We start from the raw sequence: 23,575 nt of genomic DNA on the forward strand, positions 1-23,575 counted from the left end.
GAATATTAGGCTAAATAAGAGGGTCCTGCTATATATTCAGATCAGTAATAGGATATAAATTTCTAAAGTATATACAAAATAAAGTTTTCTTCAGGGCCAGCCTCAGCTATTTAGTGAGGCTCTCAGCAACTCAGTGAGACCCTCTTTCAAAATAAAGAATAAGCCGGGTGTGGTGGCGCACGCCTGTAATCTCAGCGCTTGGGAGGCTGAGACAGGAGGATCGCATAGGTTTGAAGCCAGCCTCAGCTACTTAGTGAGGCTCTCAGCAACTTAGTGAGACCCCATTTCCAAATAAAGTATAAAATAGGTCTGGGAGTATGGCCCGGAGGTAGAAAAGCCCCTGGGTTCCACCCCAGTACCACACACACACACACACACACACACACACACACACACACACACACAATAGGGCTGGCGGTGTAGCTCTGAGATAGAATGCCCCTGGGTTCCACCCCCAGTACCGCAAATAAATAAATAAATAATATATAAAAATAAATTTTATATAAAAGGTATGTGTATATTTATATGTTTGTATACACAGACATATATATGCAAATAATATATATAATATCCCTCAAATGTAATAATAAAAATATATTTTATTTTTAGCTGGGCATGGTGACATATGTCTGTTGTTCTGGCTCCTCAGGAAGCTAAGACAGGAGGAACGTGTGAGCTCAGGAGTTTCAGATCTGCCCAGATCATCACAACCAGACCCCGACTCAAAAACAAACAAAAATCCCCAAACTATTTCTATATAATGATATAAAATATCTCCAGTCAGACACAGAAGGTTCCTAACAAACACAGTTAATGAAATGATGAACAAAGTCAGAAGAAAAAGTGTTCCTAACTCATTTCTACTTTTTGATACTGACTTGTTCATTAAGCTAATATTTCCCTAAATTAATTTGAGCATGGTACTAGATATAGGAAATCAGTCTGTTACCAAGTTTCCGTTCTGTTCTCTAAATTTAAAATGTCTTGGTACCTTTGAGTGCAGCTAAAGCAAACAAATGATGCTCCACTAAGCCAATGTGGGCCACAACCATGTCAAACACATCTTTACATATGGTTTTGGTATCACAGGTCAGTTCCAGTCTCTGTCCACTGAGAAGCATTACATTTACTTTTCTTCGATTATCCTCATTCTTCCCTTTCTTGGTCTACAACAGAAAAGATAGGCATTTATTAAAATAAGTATTATGAGTATTTAAACTGTTTTTTTTAAACTGAGTTTTAAAAACAAAATTATAGATTATTTTCTAAGAGGGACATGAACTGGTTTTATTACTTACAAGGATAGACCGCGGTAAATCCAAAGATATAAAAGGTTCAATCGTCATTTTCACAAACTCAGGGCCAAAGAAATTCTGTAAATCACATAAGTAAAATCAATAGTTTTTACCATTTACTCTAGCTCTTTCCTTGAAAGAAAAATAATGTAAAAATAGTGAATTACATAAAAGCCACCAGGTCAGAACTAGATAATAAAAAGTAAATATAGAACTTCTCAATGAAGTACACTAGAATTTGCCAAAGAACATGAATGAAACACATCTTCTTATACCAAGTTTAAACAGAAGCTTTTTCTCATTTTTGTTTTCTATCAGAGATATAAAATATAATATCCAATTTTATTCTTTTTTTTCTTTTTAATTTGGTACTTGAGATTGAACCCAGGGACATTTCTACCTCTAAGCTACAGCCCCAACTCTTTTTATTTTTATTTTCAAACTGCTGAGGCTGGCCTCAAACATGTGACTCTCCTATCTCAGCCTCCCAATTACAGGTATGCGCCACCACCCCTGGCCATACAGGCTTATTATTTTACTGGTCTGCATTGTTTAAACTCCAGAAAGAATCAGATTATTAAAAAAGTAATTGTGCACTAAGGATGTAGCTCAATGATAAGAGTACATTCATATAATGTACTAGACCTTAGGGTTCATCTTCAACATCACAAATTTAAATATACATAAATAAAATAATGAAAATAGAATGCAAAATAAGTAATCTTGCTTACTGAAGCAATATAGTTGTCAAGCTCCTGTAAAGCATCAGCTTCATATTCCTAATGTAAAGTGAGTGAGCAGACCTCATTGTTCTAAAGAGAGAGCTACTCAGTCTGGAATGGGTTATAGTCAAGGACATCCACTTAGTGGCTGACCAATAGACTCATTTGTCTTAAGCAGGTCCTTGGAACCCTGTGATGCTGCACTATTTTGTTTTCCATACTGATAACTAGAGACAATATAGATACCACACAGTCTCTGACCTTCCTTGATGCCCCTCTCACCTAACAGGAGAATCTCTCAGGAAACAGGGGGACTCAAGGGCTGGAGAGAGTGGAGTCCACACTCTGCAGTCGCTGCCTCTCCAGCCACCCTTTCCCCTTCCCACATATATTCAGAGATTCTGCCCAAGACTGGAGTGCTGGTTTCAAGGATAACCCAAACTGATTTAGACTGAGGGTGAGGGCAGAGCTAAGAACAGACTTCAAAAAGGAGGAGAGCAGGACTAATCTCAGGTGGGGAAAACAGGCAATTTCTATGTGCATGTATGTGGGCTTGAACTCTTGGAGGTTACTGGAATTTTGCTTTTCTTGGCTTCCTCTTTGCATTTGGTTATACAGTTCATTTAGTTGTTTGGTGTGGGAATTCTATCCATTTAACCAAGTGCAGAACGTGACAGATACCACTTTAGTAAAAGTTTAACGTGAAGGTTTCGTTGAGAGTCAGTGAACCAGTTAGGCACATTTTAAACAAGTATAGAAATTGAGTAGAACAAATGAAACTGGTCTGCTATGAGAAACACAGAATCTGATAAAGATTAACTAGGGCAAAGGCTATTAGCAAGTTAAAATGTATCTGCACCAGAAGGTGAATGGAAATTTTCTTTGTGTGTATGGCACTGGGGATTGAATCCAGAAGCATTCTACCTCAGCCTTACACCCCCAGCCCTATTTAGTTCTTTTATTTTGAAACAGGGTCTCACTAAGTTGCTGAGGTGGGCTGTAAATCTGTGATTCTCCTGACTCAGCCTCCTCCCAAGTAATGTAATTACAAGCATGTGCTACCATGTCCAGCTTGAAAAAAAATTAATATATGTTTTGTTAAAGAATATTAATTCTTTGTGAATCAAATTTATCGAACTATTAGATTATTAAATTGTTCCTCCACATACTGATTTTTAGTCTCAAAAAAAAAAAAAACTTGTTCTTTTCAGAGAAGTAATACTTTGTGGTCCTTTAATGATCAGTAAGTAATTCAAATGGTCTGGTCACTGATGTATCATAACTTTGGTAAAGATGTGTTTGCTTCCAAATAATGAGAAATGTTGGGTGTGATGATGCACAACCTGTAATCCCAGTACTTGGGAGGCTAAAACAGAAAGATTGCAGGTTCAAGGCCAGCTTGGACAATTTAGCAAGACCCTATCTCAAAATTAAAAATAAAAAGGTCTGGGGATATAGCTCAGTGTTAGAATGCCCCTGAAATTGATCCTTAGTACTATGTGGTAGAGAGAAAAAAATAGTGAAAAATTGATGGTCTAAAAAAGGAAACCCAGGTTTTTAGTGAGATAATACATAATAGTGGCACACTATAGAGGTATAATATATAATTTATGACTTGCTAATAAGCCAAAGCTTTAGAACAGCTCCCTGAAACTATGGTTTAGAAAGGTGTGTGTATGTGTGTGCTCCTTATGCAGCTTAATGGGTTATCATACTGGAAGCCCACATTTATTTTGTGAGACATCCTGCTTAGTGTCTAACTTTGACATATGTTAAGATAAATTGGTAAAACCTTATTGTGCTTCTTCCTCTTATCATAAAATAAATTGTCATGTTAGGCAATGTCTTATAAATTACAACCCAATTCCACAGCTAAAAATCAGGACTGGGGCTAGAATGTAGGGCATGTCGTAGCATGTGTAAGGCCTTGGATTCGGTTCACAGAGCTGCAAAAAATAAAACAAAAGCCCTAAATAATTAGGGCAATGAGGCACAAAAGTTTAAAATTTTACCTAAAGTCATATAACAACATCATAAAGAATATAATTCAAATCTTCCAATTTATAGTTCAATGTAATTTTACTAGCAATACTGTTTTTTTAGAATACTATAATAAAATTTAAATTCTATCAACTTAAATGATAATATTATTTGAAGTAATCAACAATAACAACAAAAAAGCAAAATAGGTTCATATACTTTCTTAGCGAGAAACTAAGAAAAAATTCATCATCAATTATATCATCTTTACTAAAATTTATTTTGTTTTTAAAAGTTGTCATTTAAGCCGGGTGTAGTGGCACACTTGTAATCCCAGAATTCGGGAGGCTAAAACAGGAGGATTGCAGTTCAAGGACAGCCTCATCTACTTAGTGAGGCCCTCTGCAACTCAGTGAGACCCTGTTTTTTAAAAAAAGAATAAAAATAGAGCTGGGAGTGTATCTCAGAGGTAGAATGCCCCTGGGTTTCACCCTTAGTACTGAAAAAAAAACCCCACAAACAAACAAACAAACAAACAAACAAAAAAACTAAACAAAAGTTGTTTTTGTTATTATTATTTTGTGGTGTTGGAAATTTAACTCAGGGGCATTCTATCTCTTAGCTATACTCCCATCCCTATTTTATTTTTATTTGAAAACAGGGTTTCACTAGGTTACTAAGAGCCTCACTATGTTGCTGAGGCTGGCTTCAAATGTATGATCTTCCTGTCTCACCCTCCCAAGTATTGGGATTACAGGTGAGCACCACCATGCCCAGTTTGACAAGTTATACTTTTTAAAGTAGCTCACAAATGAGGTATTGCTTCACTTATCAAATTGGAGGGTGATAAAATCCAGAGTAGATAAGGACATGGTAAAACAGACATGATCATGAAAAGAAACTGGTACAAAGGTTTTTGAAGAGCAATAAATACTGTAGCAAATGTCTTAAAATATGTATGAAAGAAAAAGATCAAATAATGTTATGAACATTTATGAATTAAAATGTACCAATAAAGATGTCTTTGCCGGGCGTGGTGGTGCACGCTTGTAAGCTCCGCTCTTGGGAGGCAGAGACAGGAGGATTGTGCAGGTTTGAAGCCAGCCATACTGGCTTAAGAGACCCTGTTTCCAAATAAAAAGTATAAAATAGGTCTGGGAGTGCAGCCTGGAGGTAGAAGGGCTTCCATGAACCCCAGTACCACCACCCAAAAAAAAAAGATGTCTTTGACTTGACTATTCTATTTAAAGAAAGTTACAGACTTAACTATAGGAATGTTAGAGTGTGGCTTTAAATTAGAAATAGCAATGGTAAATTAGAACCATTTTAAATATCCCAAAATTGGAAAGGGATGAAAGAAATTATAGCACATCTTACAACACATAATGGAGTACTTCATAGCACTAGCAGTATTACACAAGTTGTAAAATATCCATGGTGTTTTATACGAGAAAGAAGACCATGTTCATTTTGAGCTTATGGTCATAAAAATATATTTAAAATCACATTATAGAAAAATTCAAATAGAAGAACATATACATTAAAAATTCACATACAAGATAATAAATGCAAACTTGTTCTTTCCTCTTTTAGTAGTATATAAAGATAAGATGTTTAGAGCTAATGCAGTCTTCTTTTGATTAAAAAGAGAATTAGTCTCCAAATTAGTAATTCCAATAGAAACTCACCTGAAATTTCATTTTCATCAACATGCAACTTTAGGATACCTATAACATTTTTTTTTTCCCCAGTACTGGGGATAGGTCCCAGGGGCATTCTACCTTTGAGCTATACCCCCAGCCATATTTTAATTCTTATTTTGAAACAGAGTCTCACTGAGTTGCAAAGGGGCTCACTAAGTAGCTGAGGCTATTCACGAATAGTGATCCTCCTGTTTCAGCCTCCTAAATGCTGAATTACAAGTGTGTGTCACCACATCCGGCACCTAGAGCAATTTTTAAAAGTATTTTGCTTAAGTTCCCTGAGAGTAAGTTTCAATGTAATAACCTGAGATTCAACTTACCCTCAGTTTTCTCTGGGTCATGGCTGTTTCCAGGGCAATTTCTCTCAATGGATCTCTGGTGATGTCAAGCATGGAAGCTTTGATTGTGTCTCCTGGGTACAGGCTCAGCCGAGATTGTCTAAGGGCCATTCTGGCTTGCAGCTGAATCATTTCTTCTTCTTGCCGTTTTAGCATGATCTCTTGATTAATTAAGTTGCCTTCAAGAGGTGTTTCATATTGTCTGCTATATAGAAAAGAGGAGAAAGTAATGATTGGGAAGGAAACAGTTATTTTAAGGCTAATGAAAAAGTATCATGTTCAGCAAAGTACGAAGAGTGTAACCAAATTGTATTTTTTTTCATCTTAGAAGATTCTTTGCATTACAAAGTGTAGCTTAATAAGATATATGGATGTGTGTGTGTGTGTGTGTGTATACAGACATATATATATATATTTGAAAGAGAGAGAGAGAGAGAGAGAGAGAGAGAGAGAGAGTGTGTGTGTGTGTGTGTGTGCGTGTGTACATGAATGGAGAAAGGAAGAAAGGATCTGGTTCCCAAGTGCTCCTAAATCCCTTAGAAGTTTTTGAAGGATGGAATTATCAAAAAATCTTTTCTTCTAATATTTGGTCTTTGAGCCTAGTTCTTGTCATGGACCTTCTAAAGTCCTTATAATTTCCAGGGTGATAGGTATGTCTTTTATCCCTAATGCAGAGCTCCTAAATTCCTTGGGATTTCCTGGGTAACAGAAGCCTCTTTAAATAAAGAAATCCTTGGTGGGACCCTATTTAGCTTCAGGTGGGAGGCTGGTTTCCAGAAAGACCAATTCTTAATTAGAAGCCTAGAACTTTCAGCCCCAGCCTTCACCAGCCTTTTGGGAAGGAAGGACTAGAGATGGAGTTAATCACCAGTCATGCCTCCTATGTAATTAAACTTCCATAAAAGCCCCTAAGCCATTCTAGCAAATTATCAAATCTGAGGCGAGGGCTGTGGGACCCCTGATCTATAGCTGGTGGTCAGAACTTCAGGAAGCCTGGCAGGACTTGTAAATGGCACCTGACTCTAGTGGTGGTGGGGGTACTGTGGGAGCCATTTACTTATAGGATCTGATCCTAACTTCAGGTATTTAGTGTTGAAGCTGAATTAAATTTGTAGGACACTCAGTCAGTGTCCAGACAAAGAATTGGTGATTGATGTGAAAAAAAATTATATATTTGGTGTCAGAGTGTTCTGTGGGTAAAAACAGACTTATAGAAGACAATCTCATTCAGATGTACTTTAATAGTATTGCTATAATGCTGTATTGTTGGGTAAGTCTATATCCTTCCCCTCATCTCTGAACCTCCCAGTATCCTCTCAAGACTGCGTCCCCTATAGTTCTATAAAGCAGAGATTGTTTTATTCTGATAGGCATATACCTCTGAGCTCCCTAATTGTTATTTTACCTTCCAGACCATGTTGATGCCTCCTTCAATAATTCCCAGCTCTCTTCAAACACATGGGATGGGATCATAACATCTACTACTCTACTTCGTTCTAGACATTTATTTTCCTGCTGGCCACTGTCCCCTTATTAATCAATGAAATAAGTGCCTGACTCAATCTTATTCTCAACCTCTGCTCCTATCATTATTCATGGTGGTGATACAGATATAGAAGTCTTCCAACATTTGGGCCTCCTCCCTCCTCAGCCTGCAACCTATTCCCATGGTCATGCTGGCTGGCTATCAACAACAATCTTCCCACCTCCAATTTCCGATTTCCATTCTCCCACAGTGTATGTAATCTTTTTTTATTTTCTAGCTTACTCCATCTAATATCCTTCTTCAGATAAATCACTGACTCTTTCAATAATTTAAACTCACTGTTCCCACCACTTTCTTTCCAGCTGTTACCTTTCTCTTGCTCATATGTCACCTGGATTCTAAGGTCCAACATTAATATCTTTCCTTTCCATGCAACTTCAATGCTCAAGGAAGCAGGACAACTGATTTCACTGCACCCACAGCACTGCCTGATGACTGATTCATTCATCTATCCTTCCTTCCTTCCTTCCTTCCTTCCTTCCTTCCTTCCTTCTTCCCTTCCCTTCCCTTCCCTTCCCTTCCCTTCCCTTCCCTTCCCTTCCCTTCCCTTCCCTTCCCTTCCTTTCTTTTGTGGTACTGGGGATGGAACCCAGAGGCGGAGAGCCTCACTCAGTAGCTGAGGCTGCCTTCGAACCTGTGTGATCCACCTGTCTCTCAGCCTCCCACGAGCTGGAATTACAAGTGTTCGCCACCATGCCCAGCCCAGTTCTTTTTATCTGGAACATTTTTTCCTGCTGATATTTGTGGGGATCACTCTCTCACTTTAATCAGTTGTCTATTCAAAGTCTCCCCTTGAGAGAGTCATTTTCTGATCCAAATAGAATTTGAACATCACATCCCGCTCTATTCCATTTGTTTCTTCAGAGTATTATCATTAGCTGACACTTTATTACTTGAGAGTTAAGGTTTAGCAGCTCTCTTTCATCTCTAGAATCTCTCAAGGGAGTTTTTCTGTGTTGTTTTTAACTCTTTCTCTAGTGACTAAAAGTACACAGTATGTAGGGTGTGCTAAAAATTTAAGTTCAGTAAATGACTGAATATAATCTTATGGCTTACCCTTTTTTGAGGGGTCAAAGATAATAATTAGACTTAATCCATACATATTAACTCAAATGTGGTATTTTTCTCAAATATATTGTTCTTTTCCCTTAAGTTATTTTACACCAGAGCTATTCACAGCAAAAATGATTATCATTTTTTCTTTCAATACAATACTTAGTAGAAGTTTCTATAAAGACTGAACACTGATTTATTTTATTTTATTTTTTGTATCCCATTGAACCCAGAGGTATTTTACCTCTGAGTACACCTCTGGCTCTTTTAAATTTTTTGTTTTGAAACAGTCTCTCCGGGTTGTTGAGAGTTAGCTAAGTAGCTGAGGCTGGCCTCAAACCTGAAATTCTCTTGCCTCAGATTTCTAAGTACTGGGATTGACGGTTGTATACCACCATAACCAGCTAAAACTGAAATATCTGATACGAAAAAAAACCAAAAGTTCAGAAAATCTGTATCACTGGAGAGTGAATAAATCGGCTGTTTGAAGTCAGTTAAAGGTCACCTCAATAAGTAGATTGTCACAGAAGCAGAGGTAATGTACTATATATAAACTGCACTTCAAAAGTTAACACATAAAGACTTGGAGATGCTCTTTGGAAACAGCTTTGAATATTCTTTTGGGTAACTGAAAGACACTTTTGATAGCTCAGAATCAACAATTACTCATTCTGTTTCATCTGACTCATAATTTCCTGCTAATCTCCCCCACCCCTGTGATAGAAATCAATAGTGCTGTCTGGATTTGTTCTGCCATTTCATTCTAGCTAAAGGGAATGGAATTTTTAAATACGGAAACATGCAACATGTATAAATACAGTATTGTTTATAGATCTCACAAGTATGTGACCTAAGAACAAAACAGGAGCTCCTGATTGTGCACCAGCATGTTGAGGATATTATCAGAAACCTTTGTACAGTTCAGAAATTGCATAAGGAACTTAGACACTATTTTAGTTAACATGCACTTCTGAGGGTAGAAAAAGGATGGAACTAGATAAAAGAAAGAGAATTAGTGACTGACATGAGGCAACACATATGCACACCTACCCATACACTTTTTCTAGAGAGTTTTCCTTCACCAGTACCTGCATCTAACTCAGATGTTATGAACACGTGAGTTTCTTCCACGAATCATGAAACAAAAGATGGCTTATCCTAAAAAAATGGACTTGACAAACTAAGGTGACCTTAATGTTAATGTTGCCTTAAATAAAATCTGGAAATAGTCGAAATTATGACTCATAGTTTTGAGTTGCTTTATTAAAAAATGAAATAAAGCCGGGCGTGGTGGTGCACGCTTGTAATCCCCGCGCTTGGGAGGCGGAGACAGGAGGATTGTGCAGGTTCAAAGCCAGGGGCGCTGGCGTAATAAGAGACACTGTTTCAAAAATATAAAAATAGGTCTGGGAGTGTAGCTCGGAGGTAGAAGGGCTTCCAGGAACCCCAGTACCACCAAAAAAAAAAAAAAAAAAAGAAAAAAAAAAGAAAAAACAAAAAGAAAAAAAAAAGAAAAGAAATAAAGCTCACAAAATGATTTAATTTTTGTTTTGAAGAAATATTTCTTTAATAAACTAAAGCATTGTTAACATATAATATCGATACTTCTTTCAGTTGTTATCTCTACTCCTTCTCTAAATCACATATATAGAGAGAAATGGGTTCTAAAAAATTCCCCCTCAATTCAACACTGAGCTTAGTGCTGTTCAATATTGGCTTCCTATTGCTGACCATCCTCATTATGTTTTTGCTTTATTAAGAAAATGTGTAGTAGCCAGGTGTTATGGGGCACCCCTGTAATCACAGTACTTGGGAGGCTGAGATGCAAGGAATGCAGGTTTGAGGCCACTCTGAGTAGTTAGTGAGACTCTGTTTTAAAATAAAAAACAAAAAGGGCTGGGGGTGTGGCTTGGGGAGGAATGCCCCTAGGTTCCATCTGCAATATATCCCCCCTATGCACAGTATCAGTAGGCAAGGTGGTACACACATGTAATCCTACCTGTATGCAAGGCTAAAGAAGGAAGATTGCAAGTTTTAGGCCAGCCTGGGCAACTTAGCAAGACCCTGTCTCAATACAAAAATAAAAGGGCTGGGGTATAGCTCAGTGGTAGAGTGCTTGCCTAGCACTACAAGGCTCTGGGTTCAATCCCCAGTAATCCTCCCCCCCAAGTATAATATCAAGTACAGATCTTTGTTTTCTATTTCTTGTTAAAAATTGTCAAAATGGCCGGGTGTGGTGGCACAGGCTTGTAATCCCAGCATTCAGAGGCTGAGACCGGAGGATTGCGGTCCATGGATGACCTCAGCTACTTAGTGAAGCCCTCTGCAACTTAGTGAGACCCTGTTTCAAAATAAAGAATAAAAAATAGGGCAAAGGATGTAGCTCAGAGGTTGAATGCCCCTGGTTTCCATCCCCAGACCCGCAAAAAAAAAAAAAAAAAAAAAAATCAAAATGGGGTAATCATATTTTAAAATGCAAATATAACATTGCTTTAAATATATGGATGCTTATTAGAGTTTTCCTTAATTAAATACAAAATAATAAAGACTATTTTAAAAGGGACCAGAAACAAAAGAAAAACTAAATTTAATCAAAATTGAAAAATCAATTAAGGTTTGAATTTAGTGTGGTAGACAATCACTTGAACTCTAAACCATGCACAAATTGCTTTAATCATATGGCTAGGATTACCTGGTCTATTAATAGTTTGTAGATATGATACAGTGTCTGGAAGAAGTAATTAGTGAGGGGACAAGTTTTTGTTAATTTTCAAATGGTTCTCTTGTATTTGGTGGAACTCAAGTTCAAAGGGATTTTCATAATTTTGGAGAATATCCTATAGCAACATTTGGTTCTCTAATATCTTATTATAAATTTGAAATTAACCTAGCATTAATGACATCACTTATTCCTGTAAGGAACCTGTGTAAACATGACAATCAAATATATCAACATATTCACTAATGACATCTCTTATAAAGCAAATCAATAGATGGCTATAATACTACTATCCTAAGCCTAGCACAAATAATACTCACACCTTAAAGAAATTTATCAAGTATTTCAGTATGAAAATGAACTAAGCCGGGTGTGGTGGTGCACGCTTGTAATCCCCGCGCTTGGGAGGCTGAGACAGGAGGATCGCACGGGTTCGAAGCCAGCCTCAGCTACTTAGTGAGGCTCTCAGCAACTTAGTGAGACCCTGTTTTCAAATAAGATATAAAATGGGTCTGGGAGTATAGCCTGGAGGTAGAAAGCCTCTGGGTTCCACCCCCAGTACCACCAAAACAAACAAACAAACAAAAGAAAAAAAGAAAATGAACTATAAACAACCCAAATCAAGCTTTTTTAAAAAAAGATAACCTCTTTTAAGCTACATAATTAACTTTTTACATAACAGATTACTCCGTAGTAATCTCATTATTTATTCCACAAATAAACTCTCAATGGTGGAGCCGGTTGCTACCTTTCAAAAGAAGTACTCTTGTAGAAATGAAAGTTTACTATCTTCTCACAGTGTTTTTTTTTTTTTTTAATTCATTTAGTTTTTTATTTTTTGAGGTTCCGGGGATGGAACCCAGAAGCTTTGTACCTCCAAGCTACACCCCCAGCCCTATTTTAGTCTTTTTATTTTTTATTCTCACAGATTATTTATTTATTTATTTATTTAATTTATTTATTTATTTATTGTAGTACTGGGGATGGCACCCAGGGGCATTCTACCTCTGAGTGGCATTCTGAGCCCTATTTTTAATTCTTTATTTTGAAACAGAGTTTCATCATGTTACAAAGAGCCTAAGTAGTACCTGAAACTGTTTGCTAAGCATGATCCTTCTGTCTCAGCCTCCCAAAGGCTGGGGTTACAAGCCTGTGCCACCACGCCCAATTTCTCACAGATTAATGCTATGGCTTCATGCATATATAATCTCATATAATTTTAAACAAGGACAAACTATAAATAATTAGAGCCAATCTTGACTTTAAAAAGATTCTAGTATCTTGTCTTTCATAGAATTGAGACTTTTTTGTTTTTGTTTTTGGTGGTACTGGGGATCGAACCCAGGGCTTTGTATATGCTACACAAGTGCTTTACCATTGATCTATATCCTCCCAGCAATTTTTATGAGAACTCCAAGAGTAGAGGAAAGGAAAGGAAAAGACAAATGGAAAATATTAAGAAAGGATTTAAAAATCCAATCTGACACTTTGCACCCCAATATGATATAAAATTACAATGCACCAAATAAAAATTTAAAAATCCAGTTTGATTCTAAGAAAGAAAATCAAAACAAAGCAATAACAAAGAAAAACACCGGTCACTGGATATGGATCACGATTCCCTCTCATCAGATGTACCTTGGTCTCTGTGACTGGCCTTGATGTGGAGTTTCGTCTACTCCTGGGAGACCACCGCTGGACTCAAACCTTTTGGAAGCTTCACTTCTTCTCACTAAGTGTGAGTGAAAAGGGAATAATAGCATAGGTGGTAAAAATATCGAAGCAAACTTACCTAAAACTCGAGCATTTTAAACACATACATGATACTTTGTATAAATCATATTCATATAGCCAAATTAATGCTGTTATTAAACTCTTTTGACATGTCGTGTCATTTTTAAAGACAGTGACTTTCTGCTTGTATGATGAAAATGAATATATTGTTTTTTGATGAAACTTCTATCAAGTTCCTCTAGTACTATTAAAGTGAGTAAATGAAAGCATTTTATAATTTTTAAATCTTGACAGCTTTTATTTCAGCATTCCTGAAAAAGAATAATAATTACTGTGCTTGCTTTCTTTTCTTTCTTTCTTTCTTTCTTTCTTTCTTTCTTTCTTTCTTTCTTTCTTTCTTTCTTTCTTTCTTTCTTTTCTTGCGGTGCTGGGGGTTGAACCCAGGTACATTTTATCTCCAAGCTACAACCCCAGCCCTAGTTTTTATTCCTTATTTTTTGAAACAGGGTCTCACTAAGTTGCAGAGTGCCTCACTCAGTAGCTGAGACTGGCCTCAAACCTGCAATTCTTCTTTCTCAGCCTCTCATATACTGAGATTACAAGCCTGCTACCACACCTGGCTTCTTCTTCCTCTTTTTTTTTTTTTCCCCCAGTACTGGGGATGGAACCTAGAGGCATTACACTTCTGAGCTACACCCCCAGCCCTATTTTTTAATCTCTTTATTTTTGAAACAGAGTCTCACTGAGTTCCAAAGGGTCTCGGTAAGTAGCTGAAGCTATCTGCAAACAGAAATAATTGTGGTTTCTTAAGAGCAACATTTCACTTGTTTCAGATGCCTCTTACCTTGTCTGAAATCTGATTCAGAGGAAATTATAGATGGACTTTCACTGGAAGTACTAAAGATATCACTGTGGTGTGTTTTGAATCTTCGAACTGGTTCTAAATGGATTAAAAGAAAAACATTAGAAAGCAAGTTTGTGAGCTGTTCCACACAAATACAAAATGTTTTATCTTGCTGGACTAGAATATGTTATATATTGCAATTCAATTTACCAGCCGGGCGTGGTGGCACACACTTGTAATCCCAGCATTTGGGAGGCTGAGACAGGAGGATCTTGGTTTGCAGACAGCCTCAGCTACTTAGTGAGGCCCTTTGCAGCTCAGTGAGACCCTGTTTCAAAATAAAGAATAAAAAATGGGGCTAGTGGTGTAGCTCGGAGGTAGATCCTGGGTTCTGTCCACATTTATGTGAAAACAAAAAACTAAAACAAACAAAAAACAATTGCCGTCCTGTATTCAAACATTAAGGTTCTAATTTTGAGATGGTTTGACAAATTGAGTAAGAGCACAGACTGTGGAGCCGGGCTGCCTGGGTTTGTATCTCAGGAAAACAATTTAATCTCCTAGAGACTTTTCTGTGTGTGTGTGTGTGTGTGTGTGTGTGTGTGTGTGTGTGTGTGTGTGTCGGGGGAGAGGTATAATAATAGTGCATATCAAATAGGTTTTGTTGTGGGAATTAAACAAAAGGTCATATGCAAAACTCTCATTACAGAGTCTGGGCTATATAAGCATTATCATTAACAGGCAGTTTTAGGAATGCTATGTATAATTCTGTTAGGTGCTACAAGAGTCTGAAAAGCCAAAGACTCAAGGCCAGAGAATTTAAAATGTAGAAGTATACAAATTTGCAATTAGAGACAGGATATTTAGTTCTACCAGCAGGAAATAACAGGCCCTGGGGGTAGAGTTTGAAGTGAATGCCCAGTATAAGGAGGGGAAGGCCTGGGGGCAAGTATGGACTAAACGCTAAATCCTATCTCCTAAATACATTTATTTATTTATTTATTTATTCATTCATTTATTTATTTATTGTGGTATCAGGGATTAAACTCATAGGTGTTCTACTTCTGGGCTACACCCCAGTCCTTTTAAAATTTATTTTTTTTATTTTTTTATTTTGGTGGTACTGGGCTTCCTGGAAACCCTTCTACCTCTGGGCAGACCTATTTTATACTTTTTTATTTGGAGTTAGTCTCTCTTAAGCGAGCATGGCTGGCTTTGAACCTGCCTGATCCTCCTGTCTCCACCTCCCAAGCGCGGGGATTACAAGCGTGCGCCACCACGCCTGGCTTTCTTATTTTTATTTTGAAACAGGTTTAAGATGCTGAGATGGCCTCAAATCTGTGATCCTCCTGTCTCAGCCTCCCAAATACTGGGATTATAAGAATGTATCATGACACCTGGCTCCTACCTTTGAAATACTTCTGACATACCCCTTTTTTTTTCATCTCCACAGGCCCTTAGATTGAGCACTAATCATCTCATGTCTCGATTGCTCCATGTCTCCTAAGTTCCCTTTCTGCAGCCTCTCTCCTAGGAGAATTCACATTACAGAGGATGAACTTTCCAGAACTGAAAATCTGAGCATGACATTGTATTTCTTAAAATCCCTCAGAGTCCTTCAGGAGAGAGTTTAAAAAATTCCTTAGCATGGTATTAAAAGCCTTTCATAACCTGCTCCCCACCTACCTTTATAGTGGTGCTTCTTCATTCTTTGAAGTCACAGATTCATTTGTGAGAATCTGGCAAAAATACAGACTTTTCCCCACTACCCCTTAAAATTACATATTCATAGAAATTTAAATATGACTTTTAAAACTATATTCAAGTAAAAGCCTCATCATCACCCACTTTTCAAACAAATTCCAAAGTTGTGTTACTGAGTTTGCAGATAACCAAAAGCAAATAAACTTTCAGATTCTTTCTTGGAAGATATTTGCTCTGCTAGAAATACTGTTTCACTTCTTCATCTGAATGCCTTCTCTTTTTCTTTTGAGAAGTCTCACCTTCTCTCTAAAAGCCTTTATGCCCAACTAAAGGCTGAGTTAGACAATGCCTTTCTTACTTTATCACGCTATGCTCAACGATTTGCAACTCCTCCCATACCTCCCAGTTCTCTACTTCTTTGCTTCCCTTCCCTAAGTTATTTATAAGCCCTTTGACATCTACCACATTCCCGGTGCACACCAAGCACAAATATTTTGAGCGAATAAATGACCATAATTGTTACACAAAGGTCACAGATGACCTTCAAGAGAACGAATAGTTCAGAAATCAAATTAGAGTCAAAGAAAGTCTAGCTCGGCTTGCTGACGCACACTTGTAATCCCAGCACTTAAGAGGCTGAGACAGGAGGATGACACAGGTTCAAAGCCAGCCTCAGCCACTTAGTGAGGCTTGCAGTAACTTAGTGAGACACTATTTCCAAATAAAGTATAAAATAGATCTGGGAGTATAGCCCGGAGGTAGAAAAGCCCCTGGGTTCCATCCTTAGTACCACAAAAAAAAAAAAAAAAAAAAAAAAAAAACTAGATGGTGAGAAGTTGAGAAAAGTTGTTTGTTAAAGAAGTTCGATGGTTTAGAAAGGGAAAGGTAAAAACAGAGTTATGGGAGTCTTTTTGGCACAGTGGAATGTCTGTGCATGATTTCAGGCAGTGGAAAATAAGCTTGTCCAGTGGGGGAGTTTAAAGTTGCAGATGGGAGTGGGAAAAACTGATGGAAAAATGTGCTGAAGGAAAAAGGAGATGGAAAAAAGCACACACGTGGGATGGTTAGTTTGGCAAGGAGGAAAACCCTTTTCTTCTTAAAATAATTGACTACAGAATGGGTAAAAGTACTGAGGAAATCCCCAGATATTCACATCCGAAAATGGCCTGGTAATAAAAAGTGAATCACTTCCCGAGATCATGTTTTGCTCAAAGCTTGCAAAGAGTGAAGAAATTATGTTTTGAAGAATGTGATAAGGGTCAGTAAAAACCACCTGAAATCTTTCATGTGACCAAAAGAATGTAGGGTGGGTAGAATGCATAAATGTTAGTGGAGCTCATCAGAATTGTTCTATGTTTTTTTTCTTGGCACTGGAGAAAGTAATTCATGGGAAATACCCGTAACTGAGGAGAGACATGGGGTGTATGGATCACTTAACCAAGGCAGGCCAGGGATTCTTTTTCAGTATATGCAAAAGGACAGGTCTTCACACAATGAATTATTCCTTGTGCTAGAAGGTGTTCATTAAGGTTATTAAAAGAAAAATAAACCAATGAATAAGTGGCATATTTAAATGGATTCATAGAACTAAGCTTATGGAACCAGGATAGGGCTGGTGGACCATGAGAGTTGAGTAGATATGCTGAATCCAAAAGCTTTACATAGAAGAAAGAAGGACAAGGACTGGCCACGGGCTTGATGCAAAGAAGTTACATGTCTTTCCTAGGATACTGTTCACCTGGAGATCCAGGCACACTAAAGCAGACTGGCACTTGCCCGGCTTTGTGTCTAGTGAACAGGAATATCAAGTAATACTATAATTAGTGGAAAAAGTTTTAGAATTGAAAATCAAAGTATTTACCAGTACCTTTTTTCTAAATGATAGCATTCTACCACACATAATACTCATTGGTAAAATAGGTGGTTTATCAAATCTTCCAGTATAATATGAAATGTGACTTGAAAGGATTGTGGAGGACTGAAAACAATAGTTTCATCTAATACCAGTTTATACTTAATGGCATAAACATTGTACACAAGTTAAATAGTTATTTAGGAAGAACTGTTATTTTCTAGAGAGACCAAAGTACTTTTGTTCTGTTACAGAGCACTCATGCTAATGTTTTGTGGGATTTTTCCAAGGGAACAACCAAACTATAAACCTAGAATTGCAATTTATAGGACAGTAAAACCAACAAGGCCAATGAGAGGACCCAAAATTTAAAGAGGCAACATGGTTTTAATACTATATACTATATAAAGAAAAGTAGGAAGTCACAGTAGGCCTATTCAGTAAACTAAGTCCTTTTCAGTCACTTGACTTGTTATGCTTTGCAATAACAATTTTGCACCCCATATTAAGCAATAAATGAATTTACTGTTTAGCTATTTCTGCAAAGTGAATGTAAGATCATAAGATCGTAAATCAATTTTCATCCTTTGGTGATACTATACAATTGTTCTATAGTTGTTCTACCTGTAAAACAAATACTTAATAAATCCTATTCCCTTGCTAAACAATTGGCCTGTAAATGTTATCAGTGTCATACCTGGGGTTGGGGGTGGAGCTACTACCTTATGATGCTTTACTACTTTATACTAATAGAGATTTGGCATTCTAGAAACACAAACTAGATTTACCTATTAGTAGTAGGAAGCCATTTTTTCTTCTATGATTGGGGTATCTCTATTAATTGAAGCAGTAAGAATTTTTTTTTTTTTTTTGGTGGTACTGGGGGTGGAACCCAGGGGCTTTCTACCTCCGGGCTATACTCCCAGACCTATTTTACATTTTATTTTGAAACAGGGTCTCACTAAGTTGCTGAGAGCCTTACTAAGTAGCTAAGACTGGCTTCAAACCTGTGTGATCCTCCTGTCTCAGCCTCCCGAGCACGGGGATTACAAGTGTGCGCCACAATGCCTGGCTGGAGTATTTTCTTTTAAAATGTTCTTAGCTGTATTTCTTTCATGTAATAGCATGGCAGATATAACTAGATTAAAATTCCCAGGCAATATTTACTACTTAGTCATGCTTACAAAAAGATTATAATCAGATTAAAGTTCTAAGCCAAAAGTTACTACTCCATCATGCTTTAGAAAAAGATTAGCCCATATAAGCATGGGCTTTCCATTTTGGAATTATATAACAAATTTTACTTTTCCAGGAAATATTATAAAATAATATGCCATTTACTAATAGCATCATGCATGGGTATACACGAAGAACATATTTCATGTTTGCTGATCATTTGAGCAGGAATATTTCTTGACTCTCTAAGATGACCTACATACATAAAAATTTTCAGTTGCCTCTAAACAGATTAAGAGACATGTTTTCCGTCTTCGCTGGTCTGCAGAAGAAATGCAATACCTAATTTTTAATCAAATGTCCTAAAATTACTAACAACTTTTCTTTATGGAGGATCAAGGGAGCAGAAACACATTTTTATATTTACATTTTAGTATGTAATCCTGGAACTTTAGATTTGGTACAGATCCCAGGAATGTGGTATTAACTGGGTGACTTTTTAAAAACTGATTTTTTATGAAAGTTTCTAAATAGAAACAAAAACAAACAGTATCATAAATCTTCATGTACCCATTTCCCAGTATCAACAAAACCTAGTGATTGTTATTTTAGGTGAAGTCTCAAAATAATTTTAAACTAAAAAAGATACTTCTATAATTTATAGAATATTAGAAATTTTCTAAATTCTAAAATTTTTGAATAGGGTGAAATGGACCTATTGATAGTATCTAACTATACATTATATGAAATTATACATTATATGAAATGCACACGTGGCACTCTTCATTGCAATGTTAGAATGGTACTGGAAAAATTTTGAGCTCTCACCATTACAAGGTCAGTCTCAATATGTAATTTGTTGGCTTACAAATTTCTTTTCTTATTTAGTAAATATCTAAATGAAGCTTACAATGTACAAATCAATGTACTAGAGTCCATTTAGCATCATGATTATTTCCTATTTCATTAGACAATTTCCTTCTTATTGACTTCTTAGGAGTACCTAATTTTCAGATACAAAAAATAAAGTTTTAGGAAACAAGCGTAATGTTAGAAATATTAATGAGTGTAAAAGAGTAAATAGAAGCATAAAAGTAGCCCAGACAAATGTCACCATAGAAGAAGCACCAAATTTGTCATGTGAATAGATGAATATATTTCCCCCAAAAAGCATTCTGTAGAATAGTCACTTGAAAAACAACAACAACAACAAAAAATAAAGACTAAAAACGAATGGCTTAAAGAATTCAGAACTGGCTAGAAGTTTATTTATAGAGATTTTATAATCATACACATATACTCTGAAAACTGAAGAGATATTTCAATTTCTAGTACTGCTTCATCATAATTAAGATATAAAATTGTGGCATGCGGACACACACACACACACTTTTTTGTCTTGTTGGAGATTAAACCCAGTTATTTGTGCATGCCAGGAAAACACTCTACCACTTACCTATATCCCCATCCCTTTTTAAGATTTTGATATTTGAGATAGGATCTCATGAGTTGTTAAGACTGGCCTAAACTTGCAATCCTTTTGCATCAGCCTCCAGAGTAGCTGGGATCACAGGTGCCTAATTGTGAATACTATACTCTAAATGTTTAGGACATCAGGCTTCAATTATAAAGATATACATGATATTCTGGGCTTACGTAAAACGATTTCAGTCTACAATCTGCACATTCAAGTGAACCTGAGCCAGCACAAATGGTAATCTAAAAACACCATTACAAGGGACACCTATTCAAGCTCAGACAAGTAATAGGTAGGAAGTGGGACTCAGCCAACTGCAACAAAAGGAATTAAATAACTACTTTAGCATGACATCTCTTTACCGTTGGTACATGACTCTAATGGCATGCAGCTTTCCAAGAGAACTGAACTAAAATGACAGTGTTTGCATCCCAGCACTATAAAACATTTTTGAAATTTCACATTTTTAAGGATATAAGTCTTAATTTAAAAAAATAGCCAATTTTCAAACAAAGCATGTTCCCTCTCCCTCTCCCTTTCCTCTCCCCCTCTCCCCCACCCCTTTACAGGTACACACCTATAATCCAGTACTTGGGAGGTCCAGTGCTACAAAAAAAAATAGGTAGCCCCTTCCTTCCCCCCTCCCTCCCTCCCTCCCTCCCTCTTCCTTTCTTTCTTTCTTTCTTTCTTTCTTTCTTTCTTTCTTTCTTTCTTTCTTTCTTTCCTGGGGATTGAACCCAGGGACATTCTACCTTTGAGGTACACTCTCACTCCTGTTTTATTATTTGAAACAGAATCTTGCTAAGCTGCCGAGGCTGGCTGTGAACCTGCAATCCTCTTGTCTGGGCCTCCTAAGTACTGGGATTACAGGTTTGTACCACCACACCTGGTTTATAGACTCATATAGTATGTGCTCTTCTCTATTTTTCCTCTTTAGGGGATTAACTTTTGAAGATGAGAGATTACACCTCTTATGTGTTCTCCAGAGTCACCATATTCTATATTACATCATGCTGTGATCAATAGGATATGTTTTATTTATTTATGTATTTATTTATTTATTTATTTTGGTGGTGGTACTGGGGTTGGAACCCAGAGGCTTTCTACCTCCGGGCTACACTCCCAGACCCATTTTATATTTTATTTGGAAACAGGGTCTCACTAAGTTGCTGAGGCTGGCTTCGAACTTGTGTGATCCTCCTGTCTCAGCCTCCAAAGCGCGGGGATTACAAGCGTGCGCCACCACACCCGGCACTAAGGGTATGTTTTAAATAATCCCCAGAATGAGATATGGTGAACAGAATTTTTAACCAGGAGGAATGAAGTTCATGCAAGTATGAGTACATGCAAGTGAGAAAGGGTATAATGGAGAAATGTTCTGTAAAGTGAAAATCACTCTATATGTGTAAAATTTATGCAGAGGTAGGAAAGAGAAAAAAAAAAAGGAACAGCATCAAAATTTCTCTGTGGAGTTCTGTGTGACACAGCCACATACCTGGGCCATGAACTGGGTGGAGGCCAGCTGTACTGCTCTTAAAAAAAAATTTTTTTTTGTACTTGGAACTGAAACCAGGGGTATTTTGCCACTGAGCTATACCCCCAGCACTATTTTACTTTCTATTTTGAAACAAGGTTTTGCTAAGTTATTGAGAGCTGTCCTCAAACTTGCAATCCTCCAGTCTCAGTCTCCCAAGTGCTAAGCTGTCAAGCACGCAACACAACCCCAGCTCCGCTGTATCTCCAGGATCCTGTTCCAATTTCACTGTCCCTTCTAAACCTCTCAAAGACCACAGTTTAATAGGAAATTGATTACATTTGCTATTGGTGGTTCAGCTTCTAATTGATGAGTAGGTCAATTTACTCCTACTTGGATAAAACTGAAAAGGAAGAGATGGAATATTTTCTTTGTGAGATATATAACTGACCCAGTAATAATAATAGAAATTATAATAATATATACTTTCTCAAATATCCCATATTTGAGAAAGTATGAGAAAGTACCACTAAGTTAAGTTTATTTAATAGCCACTTTAATATTCATATTATTTAATAATATATTAAATTCATATTATTTAATATTCATATTATATTAAGAAACATTGAATACATATCATACTTCAGGTGCAGTGGCAGATCCTAGCGATATAGCTATGAATTAGACCATGCCAAATTTCTGAGGTCTATAGGAGAAGAAACAAATTCCATTTATTTGTTTGTTGGTTTGTTTGTTTGTTTGTTTATATTTTTTTGGTGGTATTGGGGTTCCTGGAAACCCTTCTACCTCCGGGATACACTCCCAGACCTATTTTTATACCTTTTTATTTGGAAACATGGTCTCTTAAGCCAGCGCGGCTGGCTTCGAACCACACAATCCTCCTGTCTCCGTCTCCCAAGTGTGGGGATTACAAGTGTGCGCCACCACACCGGGCTGAAACAACCTCTTTAAAGAAAGAATTTCAATGAAAAAACACAGGCCATTATTCTAAACTGGGAAGGTGAGAGAATTTTCCTCAATCAGGCAAGACCCGAAAGCTTTGCCAGTCTTAAGGATGTACGGCTACATGAATAATAGCATGGGAAAATAAAATGGACTTTAGTTGAGTAGGAAGGAAGATGGATAGATATTTCTTTTTCATATATATGCACGTACATATTTTTATTTCTCTGTTCATACATACAAAGAGTTAGGAAACAAAGATAGAGTAAATGAGGAAAGCAGAGAAGGAAAGTGGGGAGAGAAAAAGAATTATGGCAAATGCTAAAGGGTGAGATAAGACAGACACACAGGTAGTGTTAGTGTGATGGCTTCAGGAGGTAGGGTTTGATCCTGTTCAGGTGATAGAACACTAAGTCTTAGGCAACAGAGAAGTGCATTCAAGTTTATATAGAGAAACAAATTGTGTCAGAGAGAAAGAAGGGACTGGGATAAAATGAGGAAGTATTTTGGAGATTATTTTTATTTTACTTTATTTTTTTCCGATACTGAGAGTGGAACCCATGGGCTTTTCTACCTCGAGGCTATACTCCCAGACCTATTTTTATACTTTATTTGGAAACAGGGTCTCGCTAAGTTGCTGAGAATCTTTCTAAGTAACTGTGGCTGGCTTCAACCCTGTGCGATCCTCCTGTCTCATTCTACCAAGCACTGGGATCACAAGCATGCGCCACCACGCCCAGCTCATATTTTGGAGATTATAATGCTGGGTCTTAAAAAATTGTGTTGACAGCCAGGTGTGGTGGCACACGCTTGCAATTTCCTCACTTGGGAGGCTGAGACAGGAGGATCACACAGGTACAAAGCCAGTCTCAGCTACTTAGTGAGGTTCTCAGCAACTTAGTGAGACCCTGTTTCCAAATAAAATATAAAACAGGTCTGGGAGTATAGTCTGGAGGTAGAAAGCCTCTGGGTTCCACCCTCCTACCACCAAAAAA

The 23,575-nt window shown here is 37.2% G+C and overlaps 1 protein-coding gene across 1 annotated transcript in view; it reads right to left on the reverse strand.

The window, feature by feature from the left end:
* Positions 1 to 23,575, reverse strand: part of PTPN13 (protein tyrosine phosphatase non-receptor type 13) — a gene marked incomplete at both ends in the record, with an annotated part of 193,749 nt that overhangs the window by 89,571 nt on the left and 80,603 nt on the right. The window contains 5 exons of the mRNA XM_080697337.1: positions 992 to 1,166; positions 1,299 to 1,373; positions 6,021 to 6,243; positions 12,995 to 13,088; positions 13,935 to 14,030. Of these exons, the coding sequence (XP_080553463.1) occupies positions 992 to 1,166; positions 1,299 to 1,373; positions 6,021 to 6,243; positions 12,995 to 13,088; positions 13,935 to 14,030 (663 nt within the window). The remainder of the gene's footprint in view (positions 1 to 991; positions 1,167 to 1,298; positions 1,374 to 6,020; positions 6,244 to 12,994; positions 13,089 to 13,934; positions 14,031 to 23,575) is intronic.

The sequence above is a fragment of the Muscardinus avellanarius genome, assembly GCF_963383645.1.
Source record: "Muscardinus avellanarius genome assembly, chromosome: 6".
Classification (NCBI taxonomy): Eukaryota; Metazoa; Chordata; class Mammalia; order Rodentia; family Gliridae; genus Muscardinus; species Muscardinus avellanarius.